The sequence below is a fragment of the Natrix helvetica genome, assembly GCF_964273705.1.
Source record: "Natrix helvetica genome assembly, chromosome: Z".
NCBI classification, from domain to species: Eukaryota; Metazoa; Chordata; class Lepidosauria; order Squamata; family Natricidae; genus Natrix; species Natrix helvetica.
Genome location: NC_138554.1, coordinates 96,909,569 through 96,934,117, shown reverse-complemented (window position 1 = coordinate 96,934,117; position 24,549 = coordinate 96,909,569). Strand labels below are relative to the sequence as shown.

Below are 24,549 nucleotides of genomic sequence, written 5' to 3'. Positions count from 1 at the left end.
TGCTGAAAGGACAAGAGAGAGAATATATCAAAGGGAAGAATTGTTTAAAAAAATAGCAACCAATTGTAATTTACAGTAACATGAGTACACCAGTCATACACCCAGGAGGCAGAGTAACGGGGAAGGGGCCTGCAGCCCAGGCTGCAAGGCCCGGCAGGAGAGTCAGGGAAGAACAGGCCAGGATAAAACGTCAAGAAAAAATTGTTGACATTTTAAAACCTGTGGCAAAAAAATCTTCCCTGTGCTGGTGGGATGGCCACGGGTGGCCCAGGCACCAGTGCTGCCTAAAACTGAGGGGGGGTGGCCGAGGGGCAGCTGGGCAGCCCTGGACAAGGCCCTGCGACCACCCAGCGGCCTCCTGGCGAAGCGTGGCTGAGCGGTAATGGCCGAAAATTAAGGCGCAAAAAATACGTGCCAAAAAATGGCCGCCCCAAGAGCATGGGACGAGCGGAGACGAAAGCAGTGACCGCGTGAAATCTGCAGCCGCTCGCTCCTCCGCGGCAGCTGAGGGCAAGAAAAAAATGCAGGGAAATGAAAAAACTAGCCGAAAAAACAACAAACCGGGGAGGAAACCGAAAAAAAACCCTCGCCGCTAATGCTGCGCTCCTTAAAAGGCAAGCGGCAAGGCCTCCAAGCCAGCCCAAAACAGCACGGCTATGGAGAACCCTCCTTCCAACAGCACGCTTACCTCCTGGCCTCCAAAACAGCTCGAAGGAGCTGTGGTTAGAAGAGATAAGAAGAAAATTAAAGTGGGGAGATAAGGGAGAAGATTATGAAGAAAAAGGAAGGAAAATATTAGGAGAGTCCAAGCCAAAAAGTTAATTCAGCTGGAGCTCACAATTATCAATCTGATCGGGCAGACTGAGGAAAAATTCTGGGGAGTGGCCACACTGGGTGGTGTGGTCAAAGAGAAAAAAAGTTCCTCAGTCCAAGGGCAACCAGACTGAATTAACCCATTGCTTGGACTCTCCAAGCGGTGCACAGGAAAACACAAAATGAAACTAGTTCAGCTGAGCTTGTCGATCAGAAAGGTCAGCAGTTCAAATCCCTCCATAAGGGAGGGAACACATAACGGAGTGAGCTCTCGTTATTTGTCCCAGCTTCTGCCAACCTAGCAGTTCGGAAGCATGTAAAAATCCAAGTAGAAAAAATAGGAACCACCGTTGGTGGGAAGGTAACAGCATTCCATGCGCCTTCGGCATTTAGTCATGCCAGCCACAAGACCACGGAGATGTCTTTGGACAGTGCTGGCTCTTCGGCTTTGTAAGGGAGAGGAGCACCGCACCTAAGAGTCAGGAACGACTAGCACATATGTGTGAAGGGAACCTTTACCTTTACTTTTAAAGCTATTAAACTGTATGCATTTTAAAGCTTTTATAGAAATTGTTACATAGATGTTTAATTGAACTGTTGAATTTAATTAAACACACAAAAGTGATTATCTGGTTATCAAAAAAACAAGATGACAGAAAAAGATTGCCAAAATATCTCTCTTGAGACCATAAATGACCTTTTTATTATGCTTATCTTCTTCTCAGTTATATACCTCTTCCTCATGTTTTTATTTTATTTTATTTTATTTATGCTTGAAGTGAATCAAATTGTAAAAGAGACGGGCATTCTATCAAGCTACTGCTAGCTAGCAATTCCTCTTCTGTTCAAGGCTCTCCTGAAAGTGTAAATCAGTGTGAATCTGTTGTCATGTGAGAATCACTGAGAAAAAGCAGTCTCTCGATGAAAATTCACATCTACCACTTCTTTATACCTGTCACCAACAAAATTCTTTTTTTATAATTCTGAAACTTCATCAACCTTTGGTACTTATTTCATAATTTTAAAAATTATTGGATTTCCATCGTGCCTCAGTTCCTTTCAAGGCCTTGTCTGTGTATCGGGCACTGCTTCTTATTACACAGAAATCATTGGAAACACAAGGTGATAATGAGATTGTTTAGCTGGAAACCTTGGTGATTTTATATTTCTGAGAGTCTGTATGTGGAATATTGAAGTAAAAACAGGATTGTCTGTAACTTAGTCTTCTTTGTTCATGAACAAAGTTTCATATAGAATTAAATGGCAAATGGTGTACTAATAATTTGATTATTCAATCAAAGACAATAATAAAATTAAGAAAATTCACGGTATGATTCAGAAATAATCAGAAGATGAAAGAAAAAATTTCCTGATGCAATAGATTATAAAAATTAAATAATATTTTAATTTGCTTTAAAATGTATTACTGGCCATGATACCATAGTTGGAACGACTCTGAATTTGAAAGCCTTAAGCTTCAACCTGTTTGCTTTTATTAAGCTTCCTGTTATGAGTATCTTTGAGTTCATAATTAATATTGAATTATTAACAGTATTAACAACATTTCTTTCTGCTAGGAGAATTATTCTGGATTTGGCCATCTTCAGATTATGGGAAGATGCTGACTGAAAGTTTTGGGAGTTAAAATATATACATCTGGAGAATAGTCCACCTTGAGGGAAACTAAATTAAAAAGTATGTAGTTTAGCAATATGTACATGCCACAATTACACTGAAAACTTTTTATTTTACTATTTATTACTGCAGTTTATATACTGTTCAGTTTCAAAAAGCTCCAAGTAGTTTACAAATTAGTATTTTCAAATCTGGCAAATTTAAGAGATGTGTATTTCAACTCCTAGAATTATCCTGTCAGCAGGCAGTTGAAGTACACACATCTTAAAGTTGCCAAGTTTGAAAAATATTGCACCAGGTGAATCCTATAAAATAAGCTCAGGTAATTTTTTGAACTGAGTCTTTCAGAATTCATATAATCATCTGTTTCCAAAGTCAATTGAGTTCAAATACAGTGGGGCAAAAAAGTATTTAGTCAGCCACCAATTGTGCAAGTTCTCCCACTTAAAAAGATGAGAGAGGCCTGTAATTGGCATCATAGGTAGACCTCAGCTATCAGAGACAAAATGTTAAAAAAAACAAAAAACAAACAAACAATCACATTGGCTGATTTGGAAAGAATTTATTTGCAAATTATGGTGGAAAATAAGTATTTGGTCACCTACAAACAAGCAAGATTTCTGGCTCTCACAGACCTGTACCTTCTCCTTTAAGAGGCTCCTCTGTCCTGCACTCATTACCTGTATCAATGGCACCTGTTTGAACTTGTTATCAGTATAAAAGACACCTGTCCACAACCTCAGTCACACTCCAAACTCCACTGGTGAAGACTAAAGAGCTGTCGAAGGACACCAGAAACAAAATTGTAGACCTGCACCAGGCTGGGAAGACTGAATCTGCAAGAGGCAAGCAGCTTGGTATGAACAAATCAACTGTGGGAGCAATAATTAGAAAATGAAAGACATACAAGACCACTGATAATCTCCTTCGATCTGGGGCTCCACGCAAGATCTCACCCTGTGGGGTCAAAATGATCACAAGAATGGTGAGCAAAAATCCCAGGACCACATGTGGGGACCTAATGAATGAACTGCAGAGAGCCAACGTAACAAAGGCTACCATCAGTAGCACACTATGCTGCCAGGGAATCAGATCCTGCAGTGCCAGACGTGTCCCCTTGCTTAAGTCAGTACATGTCCGGGCCCGTCTGAAATTTGCTAGAGAGCATTTGGATGATCCAGAAGAGGATTGGGAGAATGTCATGTGGTCAGATGAAACCAAAATAGAACTGTTTGGTAGAAACACAACTCATCGTGTTTGGAGGAGAGAATGCTGAGTTGCATCCAAAGAACACCATACCTACTGTGAAGCATGGGGGTGGCAACATCATGCTTTGGGGCTGTTTCTCTGCAAAGGGATGAGGACGACTGATCCGTGTACAGGACAGAATGAATGGGGCCATGTATCGTGAGATTTTGAGTGCAAACCTCCTTCCATCAGCAAGGGCATTGAAGATGAAACGTGGCTGGGTCTTTCAACATGACAATGATCCCAAACATACCACCCGGTCAACAAAGGAGTGGCTTCGTAAGAAGCATTTCAAGGTCCTGGAGTGGCCTAGCCAGTCTCCAGATTTCAACCCCATAGAAAACCTTTGGAGGGAGTTGATAGTCCGTGTTGCCCAGCGACAGCCCCAAAACATCACTGCTCTAGAGGAGATCTGCATGGAGGAATGGGCCAACATACCAGCAACAGTGTGTGCCAATCTTGTGAAGTTTTACAGGAAACGTTTGACTTCTATCATTGCCAACAAAGGATATATAATAAAGTATTGAGATGAACTTTTCATATTGACCAAATACTTATTTTCCACCAAAATTTGCAAATAAATTCTTTCCAAATCAGCCAATGTGATTGTTTGGTGTCGGTTTTTTTACATTTTGTCTCTCATAGTTGAGGTCTACCTATGATGCCAATACAGGCCTCTCTCATCTTTTTAAGTGGGAGAACTTGCACAATTGATGGCTGACTAAATACTTTTTTGCCCCACTGTAATCAACTTAGTAAATTCATACAATTCTCTAACATTGTATCATGACCATCACTAGTTTCAGTAAGCATTCTCCAAAATACAAACATAATACAAATTGTCCTTGATTTTTAGTGAATACAAATTTCACCCTTACAACTATTGCATCATCCCAGGGTCATGAGATCACAATTAGGACGCTTGGTATTTGGTGTGTATTTATGACAGTTGCATTGTCCCATAAATACACACCACTTACCAAGTGCCCTAATTATGAAGTAATGACACTGGGATGATGCAATGGTTGTAAATGTGTGATCACCATTTTAACAATCAAAATCAATAGGGGAAGCCAGATTCGGTTAATGATTACATGATTTGTAAAATGGGGAAAATCTCACTTAACAACTGCCTTGCTCAGCTACAGAAATTTTGGGTTCAGTTATTATCTTAAATCATCTGTAGCTTTAAATGTTTATCATATTAAAATGAAATTAGAACAAAAACTAAAATACTAGCGCCAGCACGTATTATTTCAAAAGTTACATATACATTTCTCTGTTTAAAAAAAAACATCAAAATCAAATGATTCCTGTTCTAATATGGAACTATTGCAGATGATGACAGATGAAAAATGAGCTATAGATAAAAAGAGGGTCATAGGAACACAGGGGCACTGTTAAAAACAAATGCTTTTGGAAAATTGCACCCTGTATGTAATAGTTTCAAAACAAACTGTGCCAGACATATGAAGGATAAAAACTTTTTAAAGCATAGCAGAAAATCTTAACATTTAAAGGACATAAAATTGCTGCTTAATTAATTTGCACTTACACCTGAGCCTTCAATGATGTTTGTTTTTAGTTACATCAAACAAATATCTTCACTAACTGTAGGCTCTTCAACAAAATGTTGGAATTAGACATGTTTATTATCATCTAATTTATAACATTGCATACAATTTTACAGCTTTTAAAACTGTATATTGTTGGCTAAAATGCTTCCTAATGAAGGAATTTAACTGAAAATACTTTGTTCTATATTGCAGAAAATCCTAACAATACAAGATGCAAAATGCTTTATTTCAACAGATAACCATAAAAATGGCTGATGAAATGAGGGCCACAGAATGGACTTTGTAGTACCAACATGGGCTTTGTCAAATTGTTGTACTTACTAACTAATATACTTATTTTGTATTTTAATTCAACTTATTCTTCTTTTTAAATGATGTTAATAGTTTGACTAATAACTTCTAACATTCTTAAATTAAAAGTTAGAAAACTGTCTTTGGTCAGGATAAAATATCCGGTATTTATCTTCTTGTAAGAGAGCTTGTTAGCGCTAATTGATATTTGGTTTCTCTCTCCATGAACTTCAAATAATCTTATGACTTTCCCCCCCTCATTAACATCCTAAATTTTATATCTCTGCTTTTGTCAAAATTCATTTAAATGTGCAGGTGTGATATTAAGGGCTGCAAATACGTAACATACGTTTGACTCCAGGTAACTGATTTTCTATGAAAAGGAGGTGTTACTTTTGTCCTGTCCAGTCAACTTTTCTCTTGTATTTTCTTTGATATGTTAACTAAGAGGGACTGAAAACTGAAAAGCAGGGTTCCCTCTTTGAATGAGAGGAATCCTTTTTAGTCAGAATGTTCTGAATAAATAAATCATAATAAAATGATCTTCCTGTCATTGTTTCATTAGAAAATATGCATGCCGAAACACAAGCAAATATAGGAAACCATGTCTGTAACCCATAGCCATACATGTAACTGTTATAAACCATACATTTTCTTGTGAAAACCATCTCAAGTGAAAACCACGGTTTTCTACTTAATTTGGTAGTTAAGAGTTCCTTTTTTTTTAAACCAGAAAACTGTCCATCAGAGCCTGCTTTATGTATTCTGTTATTACTTCAGGTATTACCTTGTGTGGTTCTTCTACTTCGGTAATATATCATCTAACATCTTATATCTACATAGGTTACAGGCTGTGTAAATTAATAAGAGTCTGAATATGAATCAATATCAATACATGAAAGCTAGTCAATGAGGAGTTTAGAACTATTTTTATAAAAGATTAGTAGTTTTTATTTTTTGTATTTTCATCTTTTCCTTCAAACAGCAATAAAATATATAATTCTTCTTTTACTAGCACAGGTGCAATACAGATTGTATTTATCACCCTAAAAACTAATTCTTGACATTGCCAAAATGTGCATCTTTTATCCCAAAAAATTATGAGGAAGATTTTCTAGATCATTGGTATAAAAAACGTGGTTCACTTAATTTTCCAAATTTCTCATGATCACTGAACATTGCAATTATCAACATTCACTGTTCTTACAGAAATAAAAGACAACTGTTTTCCCTATTTAAAAAATAGATATATGCTGATACAGCATTATAAAACTGTTGATTGAAAGATGGTCTTATTGACATGGAATATGAAACATTTTCATTTCTGTTTTAATAGTATTGCATACTAATAAAAACACAATGAAAATATTCAAGAGCAAAATGCTTTTTCAAACTGTACTTAAATACTGTCACAATAAGAAACAAAAATATACAAGAAATTTCTCCTAACTTTATGTCCAAGGTTGATTCAAATGAGAAACACATTTTCAGTTTGTTATCCTCAGATAATGTGGCCAATCTACAGATTCCTAAACAGCCTATAGAAATGTCCATGCAATAAATAGTAACGGAACACTGCTATAATTTCCAACCTGGGTCAAAGCTCAGCAGGAACTCTCCTTGTCAATTTTTATTTCCACTTCCTCAAAAGAAATTTACCTTTCCATTTTCTTGATCAGTACAGCCCTGAAGATTTGCTCCTGAATTGTCTTCTCATTCTTATTAGATGGCTGCAGAAAAGGATAGATAGTAGCCAAGCGGAAGCCCTGATAGTAGAAGTCTTGCAGTTGAAGTGGAAGATCACGTAAAGAAGACAGCTTGGTTATTGCTGATCTTGGTAACTCCGCTAGAACAAAAAGGTAGACTTATCAATAGACTTGAATTATACTCTACAATTATTAATATTTTATAACCTCTACAAGTATATTTTAATCAGAACAGAAAACTCAAAAAAATGCCACATTGTGAAATACAATAGCCCCCATTGATATAAAGGTAAAGGTTCCCCTCGCACATATGTGCTAGTTGTTCCCGACTCTAGGGGTGGTGCTCATCTCCGTTTCAAAGCCGAAGAGCCAGCACTGTCCAAAGATGTCTCCGTGGTCATGTGGCCGGCATGACTAAACACCGAAGGTGCATGGAATGCTGCTACCTTCCCACCAAATGTGGTCCCTATTTTTCTACTTTCATTTTTACATGCTTTCAAACTGCTAGGTTGGCAGAAGCTGGGACAAGTAACAGGACCTCACTCCGTTACCAACACTAGGGATTCCAACTGCTGACCTCTCTGATTGACAAGCTCAGCATCTTAGTTACTGAACCACTGCGTCCCATTGATATAAGCTGATCTTAAAAATAGAAAATGGGGACATTTTCAGTAACCCAATTTTTAAAAACATAAACTGAAATAAAATACCCCAGAAATGAAATTTAAAATATATGCTGTTGATATCAACAAACAAAATTGATAAACATCATGAAGTACCATGTCACATTCTGTGTGAGCATATAAAACAGCTGTTGTGGCAATGTAATGGGCAACGCTGAAGCAAGCTTGCGGATGAGAATAGAGTCCATGGTAGGTAAGAGCACCATTTCTCTCTCTGACCTGCGTTTTCTCTTTTTTCTGATACCCTGTTCTTTTTTTCGGGCTGCAAAGAACAGACATATAACATCTTGGAATTTAACTAAGGGCTCAATGGAATTGGAGAACATGTTACTTACATTAGTCACTCAATTGCCAAAAATTTAAACTACTGAATGCCACGCATTTCCCTAAACTGTGATAAGAAAGCCTCAGCCTATTTCTGGATTTCACCCTTCAATAAAAAGATCCCCAAATTGGACCACTAAAAGTTGGTAGAAAAACAGCTGGTTTTCATACTAAAAACTACACAAAAATGCCTGGTAAAAATTTGCTAATTTGTCTTGGCAATCCTAAATGATCCCCACAGAATCTTATGATTGTGGCAGATATAATTATTAACGTATTTTATATGTTATTCAATATATGTGAAAAAAGCAATCACACGCTTTAGGAATTCTGAAAGACATCAAATATATTTCACAAAATTGTATCTTCTTTGATACAATATCTAAATTCAATCTGACACAAGTCGTAATTTTTCAGCCAACTGAAATCCTGCTAGTGCCTGAGCTCCCTTTATGATATGGAGTAGGATCTTATATTTAAGGGGAAAGGGATTTGCAGTAAAAGTCTATTATGGAATGACCGCCACCAAGTTGTAGACAGTGCCCAGTCGACCTGCGCCCACATAAAGTCTCAACAACTTCATTTATCAACAGGTTTAATTGCAGTGCGATTAAAATTGTTCTGATCATGCACAGAACTGAAAAACAAGATGGTGGCGCTGCCCAGAGAACCGGTTCGGGGGCGCGGCAGGCCTGGGCTGCTGCTGGTTCCAGCGACCCAAGACACCAAACCACTATTGGTTCATCAAACCGGTAGGAACCCACCACTGGTTTGCTCCTCTAACCGTAGAAGAAACATATAAGTGCAGTAAATATATATATATATATATAATTTGTTATTGATTTTCTCTAGTGACTTCAAGCAATTTATTTTATAACATCTATTACTGAATGGAGGTGGAGTGGCTCTAGCTGCAAGGGTCCATATGCTCAAACTGTGTTTGCATTTCAAACCATGCTTCAGGCATCACCTATTGCATAGAATATTGTATGTATATAAACAATAAACTTCACCCAAGCTTGCAATCAAAGGGGATTTATCAAATGTCATGTCAACAGTTTGTAATATTTGGAGAAAGGTGTGCATGGCTTTAGGAAGGTCTAGAGTAGCTAGCAGCTATCTCATATAGAGTCAGGCTAGTGTGCTTTATCAGCACTGGAAGGAAGATACCAAAGGTCAGCTGGGCATAGCAGGGTGTGTGAAGTAAAGGGCAATGAGGATGGCTGGAACTTAATAATGGGGTGCAGGTCTGGCTGGCTGCAACACAGGGCTCGGGGTAATACTTTATCAGCAATGCCAGTGGCACTGGCACTGAATTCGAAGCCTGGAGACAGTGGCAGCTGGTTATGACTGCTGAAGGCCCAACTACATCAGCCCCAGTGCTACTATTTCAAGGAATGTCACTGTCACCTAGAGTGAACACTAGGTCAGAGATGGAGTGGGGAGAAAAATGGAAGAGGTTGTTGAAGCACACCTGTGATTGTACGTGTGAGTAAGCCACCAAATGTCCAATTTTTTATCACATGATTGGACAGCTGCTACAATAGACGTTAACTTCAGGGACTGGGTCTAAGTACAATTCATTCAGCATTGCTGTAACTTCAAATGGCAACTGAATGAATGATTGTTAAGCAAGAATTGCCTATGAGTTCTTTTGTATTGTAACTGTATAGCAGCCATCAGAAAAATATTGTATAGATAGACCTAAGCTATTATAATGAAAATTAGAAATAATGAAACCCTGGAACTACCAATTAAATGCTACCTCATGTGAATCAGGGACCATTTTTAGAAATACACATAAGCCAAAATATTACATACAATGGTTTTGTGAATAGATGTTGTTATAAAAGTAATTATCAATGCTTATATTTCCTGCATTTCGTTTCCAGGTTTTTTTTTTTTAAAAAAAGAAGTGAAACTCTGTTAGATTTTGTTACATATTAATGATTTTTAAATGCTTGTAAAACTTCAAACAAATTGTTTAAGTATATATGACGGTGCCATCCTGCTAAAATTAACAATGCTTTAGGGAGATCACAGCGTACGTCCCTAACAGAGAATCTTGTATGAAAAGGGAAAGGAACAGTGCAAATGTAGCCATAAAATTGAATGCCAAGAGAAAAGCATTTAGCATTTCATTGCAAAGATTATTTAATTTTATTACCTTGATTCTACAACCTAAAATGTTCATATATAGCTCCTATTTATTGGTCAATGAATCTATCCAAATATGGTCATCAAATTCTAATTTTTAATGTAATTAAATTAAGTCAAATAAAATTTAGAATTTTCTCTGGATTGGATAATATAGGGTTTCTGAGGAGAGAGAAGAATAATCTCCATATAACCTCCAAGCCTCAATATGAGTTTCTAAAATTTGTATTTGTCCCTCCCCATGAAAAGCTGTGCAGAGCTGTAGAGTTGTAAATCTCAGCCAAACTGTTGTCAGGTTTTTTTTAAACTTATAATAATATTGATTATAAAAACAATGCTTCAATTTTCTCTTTTCTCACCTGTGACAGAAAAAATAAATGCCCCATCATTGGAAGTCTTTAAGAAGATATTGGATAGCCATTTGTCTGGAACGGTATAGAGTTTCCTGCCTAGGCAGGGGGTTGGACTAGAAGACCTCCAAGATCCCTTCCAACTCTGCTATTGTATTGTATTGTATTATAAATAATTTAAGTAAAGATTTTATTAATAACAACTAAACTTCTTTCTCCCCCTGCTTACCCCCTGAATACTTTGGTATAAAAAAAGAGAAGATATATTGGTAGTTTAATTAATAAAGGAGAATATTTGTAGCTCAGGGTTAAGGAGAAGAGTCAATGGTGCACTCTGAGCTTGGTTGTTTTCTTGCAGATATTTTATTACCCAAACAAGAAACATCATTAGTTCTAGTAAGGAGTGGGGTTTTCTCTCAGTTTGTATTCTAATAGCTTGCTCTGGGGTAGTTGTAGAGGTTCTTTGGTTGGGTTGTTTACTGTTAAATTGTTTCTCAACCAAACAAGCCCATACAGCACAACCAACACAAGTTCTAAAAAGAATAACCTTGCCATACATCAAGAATTTCTCAGAAATTGCCAACTAATGTGAGTTGTCTGCAAGAAAATGACCAAGCTTAGAGAAAACCAAGGATACCTTGGTATTTTAATTATCAGTTTGCATATTACACAGTGATCTGAGCCAAAAGAGAAAGTAAATGGTAATAGTAACAATTCATTCACAACTTCTGGAGGCAAACTGTTCCACTGATTAATTGTTCTGTCCAGAAATTTCTCCTCAGTTCTAAGTTGCCTCTCTCCTTGATTAGTTTCCACCCATTGCTTCTTGTTCTACCCTCAGTGCCTTGGAAAATAGTTTAACTCCCTCTTCTTTGTGGCAACCCCTGAGATATTGGAACACTGCTACCATGTCTCCCCTAGTCCTTATTTCCATCAAACTAGACATACCCAGTTCCTGCAACCGTTCTTCATTTGTTTTAATCTCCAGTCCCCTAATCATCTTTGTTGCTCTTCTCTGCACTCTTTCTAGAGTCTCCACATCTTTTCTACATTGTGGCGACCAAAACTGAATGCAGTATTCCAAGTGTGGCCTTACCAAAGCATTATAAAGTGGTATTAACACTTCACGTGATCTTGATTCTATCCCTCTGGTGATGTAGCCTAGAACTGCTGCTCCACACTGCTGGCTCATATTTAAATAGTTGTCCACTAGGACTCCAAGATCCCACTCACAGTTACTACTATTGAGGAAGGTGCCACCTATACTGTACCTGTGCATTTCGTTTTTCTTGCCTAAATGTAGAACCTTACTCTTTTCACCATTGAATTTCTTTTTATTAGATAGTGCCCAATGTTCAAGTTTGTCAAGACCCTTCTGTATCTTAAGCCTGTCTTCTAGAGTGTTGGCTATTCCTGCCAGTTTGGTGTCATCTGCAAATTTGATGAGTTCCCCATTTATCCCCTCATCCAAATCATTGATGAAGACGTTGGAAGAGTACTGGGCCTAAAACAGAGCCTTGGGGTACTCCACTGCATACTTCCCTCCATGTAGATGCAGTTCCATTGAGGACTATACATTGAATGCGGTTGGTCAGCCAGTTACGAATCCATCTGGTGGTGATGCTATCCAACCCACATTCTTCTACTTTATCTAGTAGTAGATTATGGTCTACCTTATCAAATGCCTTGCTGAAGTCCAAGTAAACTATATTGATGGCATTCCTCTGATCCACTAATTTTGTCACTTTGTCAAAGAATGCAATAAGGTTAGTCTGGCATGGTCTGTTTTTGACAAACCCATGTTGGCTTTTGGCTATTACTTTGTTTACTTCTAGGTGTTCACTAATTCGTTGCTTGATTATCTTTTCCAGAATCTTTCCTGGTATTGAGGTCAGGCTGATAGGTCTATAGTTTCCTGGATCTATTTTTCCCCCCTTTTTTGAAGATGGGAACCACATCAGCACTTTTCCAGTTCTCTGGCAGTTCCCAGGTGCTCTAGGATCTCTGAAAGATATAGTTCAGTGGTTCTGAGATCTCATCTGCCAGTTCCTTCAGAACCCTGGGGTGTAATCCGTCCGGTCCTGGTGATTTAAACTCTTCTAGGTTAGACAGGTACTCATTTACCATTTTCTTCCCTATTTCAATTTGTGTTCCTAATCTGATTTTTGGGGTGCTGTTTTTGAAAGGTTGGACTGTTTTATCCCTTTGTGTAAAGACAAATGCAAAAAACGAGTTAAATAGTTCTGCTTTCTCCCTGTTGCTTTTCACCTTCTTGCCACTTTCTCCCAGGAATGGACCAATTGTTTCTTTAACTTTTTTCTTATTTTTAAATGTTGAAATAAGCTTTTTTTGTTATTTTTTAATTTTTGTGGCAAGCCTTTCTTCATTGTGAGCCTTAGCTTTCCTCACTTAACCTTTACAGGCTCGGGCTACTTGCTGATATTCTACCTTAGTTATGTTCCCCCCCTCCTTTCCACTTTTTATTCTTATATTTTTTGTCTTTCAATTTGTCAGAGAGTTCTTTATGCAGCCATGCTGGTTTCTTTTGGGAGCTGTTATTTTTCTTCTTCATAGGTATTGTGCTAGACTGAGCTTTTGTAATCTCATTTTTCAAAATTTCCCAAGCTTCTTGAGTTGTTTTCCCTTTGAGGATTCTCATCCATGGAATTCTTCCCAAGCTCTTTCTAAATTTATTGAAATTAGCTCTCTTAAAATCCAAGACTCTAGTTTGACTTTGTTCTACTACTTGTGTTTGTATAATGTTGAATTCTAATATTGCATGGTCACTTGCCCCCAGGGTTCCTATGGCTTCAACACCTTCTATCATTTCCTCTCTATTAGTGAGAATTAAGTCTAATATGACTGATCCCCTTGTTCCCTTCTCTACTTTTTGGGAAACAAAGTTGTCTGCTAGATTCGTTAGGAACCTGTTGGATCTTCCATTTGGTGCAGAGTTTGTTTCCCAGTTGATGTCAGGGTAGTTGAAATCCCCCATTACTATTGTGGTGTGCTTCCTACATACCTTAGTTAGCTGACTAGCAAAAAGTTCATCTACTTCCTCTGCTTGGTTGGGTGGCCTGTAGTATACACCTATGGCAATGTCATTTCCCCCCCAACCTTTAATATTGACCCAAATGTATTCAAGATAGTTCTCATCATTGTTGTGCTCTATTTCTGTAGAGATGTAGTTGTTTCTTATATATAGGGCAACTCCACCTCCTCTTTTATTTGGTCTATTTCTTTTAAATAATTTAAATCCTTCTAGCTGTATGTTCCATTTGTGGGTTTTATCCCACCAAGTTTCTGTAATGGCACCAATATCGTATCTGCCCTCATTTACTTGAATTTCTAATTCACCCTGTTTATTCTTCATACTCTGTGCATTGGTGTATAGACATTTGAGTCCATTTTGATTGACCCTGGGTTTACCGTCTACATAACCTGTGTTATGCCTGACTGCCCCTATTTTCTTGCCACTTGTATGATTCATGCACATGGCATGGCACTCACTGTTAAATGCTTAGTTTTGCTTGACAGCAGGAATGGTAATCTTACCCGCACAAACATCTATGTTACATGCACTGATAACCCTATGAGTTTTAGATTGCTGGGGACAGAAATGTTCTGTATCAATTAATTCTCTGTCCCCGCTGTTCAGTTTAAATGTTTAAGAGAAAATCTGTGAATTTAATGCCAAGTAACTCAGTCCCTTTCTTGGATGGGTACAAACCATCTCTTTTGTACAGTTTTTCATTGGACCAGCTGCAGGCATCATGACTAATAAAACCAAAGCCTTCCTTTTACACCACTACTTTAGCCACACCTTAAACTCTTCTACACGCTGGCCCTTCCCTTTTTGTTCCTTATATACAGGTAAAACCTCTGAAAAGATAAACCTACAACATACACTACTAAATTCATACCCCAAGCTCTGGAAACCATTCTTCACAAAAAGTACATCTTTTTGGGATAGATCATTTGTGCCAAGATGTATAATAGCATCAATGTCACAGTCCTTACTTGCATTCTAGACTATCTTAAGAATACGCCTCTTGTCTCTGCTGGCAGTAGCACCTGGCAGACACCTGACCTCTTTTAAAATCTCCATGTCCTTTCCTAAATTTACATCCCTTACGATTGAATCACCAATCAGAAGGTGACTTCTCTTTCTACATACCTTGATCTTCTTGTGCGACTGATGTGTGATATCCGGGTCCCCATTTCGCCTTTCCTTTCTTCATTTTGGACCACGATCCGCTGCTTATTTGAGTCATCATTATCACAACTATCTTTACCTGTCTCTTTAGTTATGCTGGGTCACAGCAAAAGCTTTGTGGTTATGGTTCACAGCTCTCACCCTGCCAGATCGCACGGTTGTCCAGACTGCTCTTCTCCTGCAGGATCTTTGCGGTAGAGGGGGCTGATAGCATGGCATTTCCATAGTGTGGAATGGCCAAATTGGGCACCTAATTTCTTCTTGGAGAGCACAGATTAGAGATTCTAGATAAGTAATCTGCCTATGTAGATTAGTAATTTGTTTACAAAGGGGACGGTATCCAAATTTGAAAAGAGTACTGCGAAAGACAGGTGCAAAACAGCCATTACATTGAACTAAGCTGGTCATTTTGAAATAAAATAAAATCACAATCTCAAGCACACTAATCCAGAATGCATTATTGCTATTTTGGTTTATAGATATATGATTCGCGCACCATTTAGGAGTGTGGGCTACTACCTAGTCCTCTTTGTCTCTCTGACTCCTCCCTTGTAGCCAGCAGCTCCAATCACCAGCCTCAGGAAAGTTCAAATGAAGTGGAGTTAAGGGCCCCTACCTTTGTCTCTCTGATTCCCCCCTTATAGAAAACAGCTCCAATCACCAGCCTCAGGGAAGTTCAAATGAAATGTGAACTTTATCTAGATATACGTGGAAAATTTTGAAAAGAGTTATAACATAGAGACTTCTATTTCCAATAATGACAAGATCTTATTCAATGTGCTTCACAGCTAATCCTTGACTCATGATAGTAATTTAACCTTCCCTTTATGGTCAGATGCTGTGATGGCCACTAATTGAAGTAGTCACATTATTTACAACCCTCTATCCCAGCTCTCCCCGATGTAGTCATTAAATGAACATGTAGGTCATTAAACTGAGTTTGGGATACCTCAGGGGTTCCAGTGGAAGCCCTAGGAGGTGTAGCATAGTGTAATCCTGGGCCTCCCAAAGTCTCCACCATCCCCCGGAGAACGAAACCTGTGCTTTGTTTCCTGTTCCTTGGGATGACTGCTTCCCACCTCCACTGGATCCCACACTCTGCTCCTTACAGCATCACCAATAGTGCACTTACATTTTGAAGATCTCTGGAGCACAGGTTAGGGAACAAAGACATGTCTTCCCATTTCTGGGCTGTGTTGCAGTTGTGTCTGTCCATTGCTAGTTAAGCATTGTACAATATAATACGAGATTCCACTGCAATATATTTAAATGATATTGACATACACTATACATAAGAGTTTGTGGCTTTTCTCATGGGAAGAAAAAGTGATTGGCTAAAATCTCCAAGCTCCATTGTGTCCAGTTCATAGGGAAGCTTTTTAAAAGTACTTATTATATGCTTCAGCAAATATTATAAAATCAGCTAATGGAGCCAATATGATCAATGCCCTCAGCAGACACTGGAAAAATAAAATAAAAATCAATTTGGATGCAAATACAGCCAGTATTTAAAGTATCGTAAAGGCAGTTTCCAGCCGACTAGAAAGGGGCTAAGGTCAAAGGACAGCAAGCCCTGAGTGTTATTGGAGAAAGGTAATTGCACTGACCCATTTAAACAGCAACTATTCTTCCATATTGTTAGTAGTAATCTATTTTGTGAATCAGAAATAAAACCCCAAACCTGTAATGTTTCCCTATCACAATGTTATGAAATGCAAGCTTTAGTAGCTGTAGTTGGCCTTTAAATCATAGTGCCTGAACTGATGCAATGAAAGGTGTCAAAATGTAGCTAATGAGAGTATCAAAAACAATATATAACTCATATTAAAGTATTGGATTTTGCATTCATGTCCTTAATAGGTGGATGAAGAAATGAAGATGAAAGCAATAACAAAGGAAGCCTCATCCTCCAGAAAACAAACAATAAAATGGGATGCAGGACAAGAAGCAATGACTGAAAGCTACCCAGAGAGAAATGCAATTTGGAACAAAGCAGAGACTTCCTGATAGTGAGAACAATAGGTCAGTGGAACAGCTTGCCTCCCAGAGTTGTGAGTGTTCCATCCTTGGTGGTTTTCAAGAAAAGATTGAGCTACTACAGTATTTGTCTGGGATGGAATAAGAACTCTTGCCTTGAGCAGGGGGTTATACTAGAAGACCTCCAAGGTCCCTCCCAGGCATATGATTCTATGCCAATCTCCATGTACTTGGTATAGGTCATTTTTCCATGCTACCCTATTACAGAGAGATAGCAGGCAATTTTTGAAACATATCACATATTATGCGCCTATTCATTTTTCTTCAACTCTCAAGGTGACCAATAACAATAATCAATACAACATACAAATACGCTTGAAAATAGTCCAACCACTAGCTCTCTGCTATATAAAGTTAACTTGTGTAATAAGTTACATCTTCAAAATCTTTTATTAATTTCAACAAATCCAATATGTTATGCAAGAATTCTACTATATTACCATTTCTGGAACAGTAAAAGGCCATTATTTATTACCAGCTAAGCAGCTGAAATTTTAAATCAGGAATGAGCAGTCCATAATCAGCACCTGCCCTCCAAATCTTTTTTGTGGTTCACAAAGGCCTTGAAACTGCACAGCGAATATATAAGAGCAAATCAAGGACAAATTGATTTTAGCAGCGAACAAGACTTAAAATAGTGCAAGATCAGATAAACTTAAAAGCCTTCAAGTTGAATGCAGCACCTGGTGACTTATGGACATATCCACAAATTGTGGAAGTACAAACTAGATTTGCCATTAAAAACAATCCCTGTCACACATTACTGATCTGCACACACAAGACTGCCCAATTTTAAATAACTAGAGATAATATTTTGCTGGCCAAATCTATGCTGAATTCAAAGTGGTCTCAGATCAGAATTCAAAGAGAGGAAATTTGGAGTGGAACTCCTACTGGATTCAACATACTAATAAATACTTAAGAGAGTTTGACTCCTCTTTGTTCCCACAACTCATGAGTCTGACTGGAAATTTATGTGATGTAACTTGGCACCTTCCATGCTTTGTCTTTTGCACTTCTGACATAGTCCTATTGGCAAATCATGAATTAGCACAAAGTACTTTGAAATTAAAATGGAGATTTCAGATGATAGACATTGCTTACACTTCCATCCTCTCTAGTCAGTGTATTTTGATTTAGGACTTTACTCCAAATGACTACAATCTCATCCACTGATCTCAAATAGATCTCCGTCTTACTGTTTCAATCCAATCTACTTAGGCCATATCCGAGAATGAGGAGTAAAACATTATTGTATTAATTATTATTAATTTCTGTGTATGAAATAATCTATGAAACTACTTGAATTTAAGCTCAAGCTAAATTTTTAAGTTTCCTTTCTATGTTTAGGCACACATCTATTTTAATAAAGACCATTTTTGCTCCTGTCCATTTGGGGGGGTAGGGGGAGGAAACAAACCTGAGTAAAATTATCTGTATAGCTGTAAACTGAAATGTTCTTGTCAGCAATTCATGCAAAATAGTACAAAGACTGCACATTTCCAAAGATCAGATACAGCTTTTTTTTCTCCTCGAGGAAAGAAATATCTTAGAAGGCAATAGAAAACTCTCATTAGCTTCTCATATGAACTGTATCTTTGATCAATATGCTGAAATTTGACAGGTGTGCCAAGCAACAAACTTCTCACCAGGTTCTCATAATAGTCATTGTACAAAGTTCATTTCAAATAACAGGGAGCATTCACATATTAAAAAGATTAAGACATTCCAATACGGAAAAGTCCCATAGATGCCACATATTTACAAATGAAAATATCAAAATAAATTAATCTGAAAATTATGAATAAAGTATGAATGAATAAAGTATGAAGTCTAGAAATTAAACTGAAAGAATCTTGAATAGGTTAAGGGATGATGCAGATAATAATGAAAGAAGAATAAAAATCAGCCTGCTTCTGATACATTTTGCTAGCTAAATTTGCAACTGTTTTCTTATCTAAGAATAACAAAGAATGTTATCGTATGAATTAATTTGTTACCTCCCATCATACTGTTTATTAAAATGCAAAACAAACTGACCTCTACTTGTACTCTGCGTCTCAAAAAGAAGAAAGAAAGAAAAGGGAAAAGGGAAAGAATAGGACAATAAGTGGTCTCTTGTTAAGCTGCTGTTATGTGAAGTTTGGAACTGTTTCAGAATAATTTTTATTTTGGTACTGTATTGTGTTTATTTCAGAAAGCTGTGCTCAGAAACAGCATCTGTCTTTTCTCTGTAGCTTTGGTTCTTTTTTTAACCAGCTGGGTTGACTGCCTTGATGAAGCTTTTCAAATGATCAATAGCTAAAATTAAAACATATTTGCAAGATTATTTTCATTGTTCTTCACCACATGTTCACTGAATAAAATGCTTCATTATTGTCTGACTTTTTGTTATCAAGCTGCACCCTTTACACTTCCTGTCAGTTTTGCTATCATTAATTTGTTGAGAGAGAAAGAGAGTGGGTGGCATGACAGATAAGTGAGTACTAGATAGTAAGCAATCTTTAGAAACAATCACCCATACATTACTTTACATGTTTGCTTATCATTTTGAAATTATATTTTTGTAAGCAACGTAATGTAAAATATTGTATTTTTGTGATATCACATTTCAGCGGCTTGTTAGTCAAATTATAATATGACAAACAATGGAAATGAAATAACATCATGGGATGAAACCAGTTCCAATTACATAAGAAAAACTGCAATGTCTTTAAAATCTAGGGCATTTAGTACCACAATTAGTATATCTCGTAAACATCTTAAAAATGGTCTATAAAGAGATTGATGATCTTTTTTTGTGTAACTGTTTTATTTAATTGTAATTCTAGATGTAATTAAAATTGTTGGCCACCTGTTACATACAACTGTTGTTTTACAATTTTTTACAAAGAAAATTCAAACAAGTACATACAGATGGAATATCTAATCTCAATAACAAAGGGAAAATGTTGTGTATTTGGACCAAATTACTAAAGTCTGTTTTAAGCTTATCTGAAAATCTCCATGTGCTGAAATTTATTTTCTCCCTATAAGAAGGGTTTACTAAAGATGTTCTGGCTTGAGCACATACTATATTAAAGCAAAATGAGACCTAAAGTTTGATACTGCCAATTTTTAAATACTTCTCTAAAACCCTGAAATTTTATTAACTCTATTCATTTCAAGGCTAGATGTTTATGATGATGTCCATTATATGTACTATATCATTTATTTTCCAAGCTAAAATATGAATCCTATGATGTATCCTAAAATGATGTATGTTTTTGTTATTCATTTGTTTTTTCAAAGATTATAACATAGAGAGGCTCATTTCAGAATATCATACAGTATAAAATAAAATTGAAAAAAACATGAAACATCCAGTTTGCTTTTGTTTTATATATATATTGTGATGGTCAGTCATCTAAATATTGTGAGTAAATTAATACCGTGTTTTCCCCAAAATACAACCTGTCCTGAAACTAAAGCCTTGCCACATTTTTCACGTGGACAAAAATATAAGCCCACCCCCGAAAATAAACCCCCTGGACACTCCCCCCTCCAGCTAGGCAGAGCACCGCTCATCGACATAGCGGTATCCTGAAGGTGCCAAGCCACAGGATCCGGGAGGGAGAGAAAGGCGCTCACATTGCTTGGCGCCTTCGGGATACCACTAGGTTGGGGAGTGGTGTTCTGCCTGGCCGGAGGGGGCAGTTGCCGGGCGGCTGCTCCCTTGCAAACTGGCTCCTGAAGAGCTGGGCACAGCCTCAGGGCCGAAGCAGCCATGAGGTGATCAAGATCACGAGCAACCACCCAGAAACCCCCTTCTCCAGCCGGGCAGAGTGCCATTCACTGACCTAGGGGGTATCACTAAGGTGCCAAGCCTCGTAGCGCTCTGCCTGCTCCCCAGCTCCCGTGGCTTGGCACATTAGGGATACCCGCTAGGTCAGTGCATGGAGCTCTGCCCGGCTGGAGAAGGGGGTTGCGTGAGCACCTGTTCTGCCTGCAGCAGGCATGCTTCCTAGCTAACATGTCTGGGCCCAGCTCTCCCTGCAGCAGCCGCCGCCACCGCTGTGCTCTGAACACAATGTCTTCTCCGGTTCCAAACTCCAAAACCTGGCTGCCGAGTCTTCCAGCAGCAGCTGCTCTAGGAGTGCGCTCTATGGTTGTGGGCTGGATGCTGGAAGTCTCTCTGTCCGGAAGACTCTCTTACAGAGAGTTCCAGGAACTGGGGAGCAGGCAGAGCGCCACGTGGCTTGGCGCCTTAGTGATACCCTCTAGATCAGTGAATGGTGCTCTGCCCAGCTGGAGAAGGGCTTGGCGGGCAGTTGCTTGTGAGCTTGATCATCTCCTGGCTGCTTCGCCCCTCAGGCTGTGCCCGGCTCTTCGGAAGACAGTTCGCAAGGGAGCAGCCGCCCGGCAACCCCAAAACAATAAGCCCTCCCCTATAATAAGCCCAAGGCCATATTTTGTAAGTAAAAAGAAAATGAGACCCTGTTGTATTTTTGGGGAAACACGGTACATTATTCTTGAAGGACACAATAATTTCTAGTTGTATGTGTATTCACTTAGCTTAAGAAGTACTACTGAAAGACAGATAATTCACACTGTTTTATTTAATCACATTGCAGTGTTAAAGTTCTTTGTTTGCATAGCTGATGTTAATTACTTAAAATAGCATGCTTTGCAACTGAGAAATAAAAAAATAAAGCCCTATGTAAGGCATGAGAAGAAATGGTGGATTAAAATATAAAAGAAAGCTTAAAAGGTAATTGAATATATTTTTTGCAGGAGGCTCAGCTTTGCACAAATTGCACTATCAGATCCAAAATGCCTTAGAATAACCGTTAGTTTACCTGAACGGTCGTTCTCTGGGCACTGCGGGAGAATCCAAGCATGGGTTAAATCCAGTCTATTTGCCCAAGGACTGAGTTGATTTTCTTAGCCACGCCTCCCCTCCTCATTGAGGATCAGTTCAAAAATGAAGGCGTTGGTCTGTGATGGACATGTGCACGGTGTCTCCTCTGGTCTTATCAAAAGTGTCTTTGCTCCACACAGCCTGATGCGATCTAGTAGAGAGGGAGTAAACCCTAGGGCAGGGTTGGACTCTCCCGCAGCGCCCAGAGAACGACTGTTCAGGTAAGCCATTCTCCTGTGCGCTACTTGGAGAGTCCAAGCATGGGACATACCCAAGCTATGAAGTCCCAGGGAAGGAAACAGAAACATCCAAGGTGCATGGAGTCGCTACAACCCGTTGTAACACCCTCCTCCCAAAGGAAGCCTTGGCTGCGGCGTAGGAGTCAATGCGATAGTGTTTAATGAATAAGGTTGGAGATGACCGTGTGGCTGCCCTACATATTTCCTCCACGGGAGCCTGCGTTGTCCATGCGGCCGTGATGGCGGCACTCCTCGTCAAATGAGCTGGGATTCTAAGTGGTACGGCCTTGCCCTGCAATAGGTAGGCCAACTTAATACAAGCCCTCAGCCAGCGACCGATTGTAGAAGGGGAGACCTTCCGTTCCATGGTGCCTGGCTGAAAGGAAATGAAGAGTGATTTGGAGCGGTGAAAACCCTCCGTCTTCTTGATGTATCTGCGAACCGTCCTCCGAACGTCTAGCTTGTGCCAGGTTCATTCCTTGGGATGCTGAGGGTGAGGGCAGGTTAGAGAGTACCACTTCTTGAGTTCTGTAAAATATTGAGTTAATTTTCAGCAGAAAGGCCGGATCTAAACGGAGGGTGATATGGTCAGCATGAAAGATACTTAAATCCTCATGGATCAAGAGAGCTGCCAACTCCGACACCATCCTGGCCGACGTAATAGCAATAAGAAAAACTGTTTTCAAGGTCAGGTGCCAAAGGCCGATGGACCGTATCGGCTCGAATGGAGCCTTGGTCAGGGCCCTGAGAACAAGGGGGAGGTCCCATGTGGGGAACCTGTGAACAGTAGGCGGATGTAAGTTGGAAGCCCCCTTGAGGAAGCTTTTCACCTGAGGATGCTGCCTCAAGGACACTGAAGAATGTCTAGTTAAGATGGTGGACAGGGCAGCAACTTGACGGCGAAGGGTGTTGGGGGACAAACACTTATCCAACCCCTCCTGCAAGAAGTCTAGCAGCTGTGATAGCTGAGACAGTGACAATGTCATGAGTCCAGGACCAGGTAGTGAAGGCGGCCCAGGTGGCATCATAAATTTGAGTTGACGCGATGTTTGTATGGTACGAATGACCTTGTCAGACAGATTGTCTTTCCTCAGGAGTTCCCCCTCAAGTGCCATATGGCCAACTGGAGCCAGCTGGGATCCAGATGCACTATGGACCCCTGGCTGAGGGAGAGTAGCTCCTGAGGTATCCTCCATGGTCTGCGAATGGAGAGGCTGACAAGGTCCGCGTACCAGGATCTCCTGTGCCAGTGAGGTGCGACGAGGAGAACCTCTGCTTCCTTTGCTAAAATCTTCTGGACTACCTGCGGGATGAGAGACAGTGGTGGGAAGGAGTACAAGAGGCTTCTTGGCCAGCAGCAGCGTAGGACATCGGTCCCTTCTGCTTGCAGAGTGGCGTACCTTGAGAAGAATCTCGGGAGTTGAGAGTTGGCTGGACTGGCAAACAGATCGATCACCGGTAGGCCGAACATGACTGTGAGCTGATGGAAGGTTTCCGGATGAAAACGCCATTCCATGTTGTCGATGGTCGTCCAGCTCAGCCAGTCCGTCCTCACATTGTCCACTCCCGAGATGTGATCCACTCGTAGGGAGGCCAGATGACGTTCGGCCCACCTCCCTAGCGTCTCTGCTTCTGCCATGAGGACCTTGGACCTGGTATCCCTCTGGCTGTTTATGTGGGCCTTCGTTGCTATGTTGTAAGTAGCAACAAATGGCGACCCACAATGTCCCTCCAAAAATGGCGCAAGGCTAGCTTGGCAGCCCATAGCTCTAACAAGTTTATGCTCTGTGCTGCCTCTCTCTGTGATCACTTGCCTTGAGTCATTTGCTCCTGAAAGTCTCCATCCTTGGAGACTTGTGTCAGTTGTGACTACCAGCCAGTCTGGTTCTCTGAAGAGACAACCCTTCATCACTGCTCGCACCATCAAAAGGACTGTTTTACCTTCAGGGGTAGCTTGACACGCCTGGGGGAGTTGCTGGCCTTTGCCCTCTGGATGGGAAGGAGGAACCATTGTAGTTCGCGTGCATGCAGACGTGCCCAGAGAACTATGTTTATGCAAGAAATCATAAGTCCCAGAAGTTGAGACAGTGACACGATGGATGCAAGCTGGTTCACTCTCGCAGTCCGTGTGCGGGTTGTGAGGTTGCGTCTGCGGTCAGGAGACAGGAAAACTCGGCAACAGTTTGAGTCTATCAGCATACCGAGATGCAATATGCGGGTGGACGGCGTTAGCTGTCCCGGTTCACCGAGAACCTGTGATGTTGTAGAGTGGAGATGGTGTGTTGGACATCTCTGATGGCTTGGTCGGTGATGCTGATTGAATCAAGATGTCGTCCAGGTAGCAGAGTAGCCGTATTGGAAGGGGGCGCAGGT

At 39.6% G+C, this 24,549-nt stretch overlaps 1 protein-coding gene across 1 annotated transcript in view; it reads right to left on the bottom strand.

Moving 5' to 3' along the window:
• The window catches only part of RFTN1 (raftlin, lipid raft linker 1), a 135,656-nt gene that overhangs the window by 75,899 nt on the left and 35,208 nt on the right, over positions 1-24,549 (bottom strand). The window contains exon 3 of the mRNA XM_081970869.1: positions 7,224-7,410. Within this exon, the coding sequence (XP_081826995.1) occupies positions 7,224-7,410 (187 nt within the window). The remainder of the gene's footprint in view (positions 1-7,223; positions 7,411-24,549) is intronic.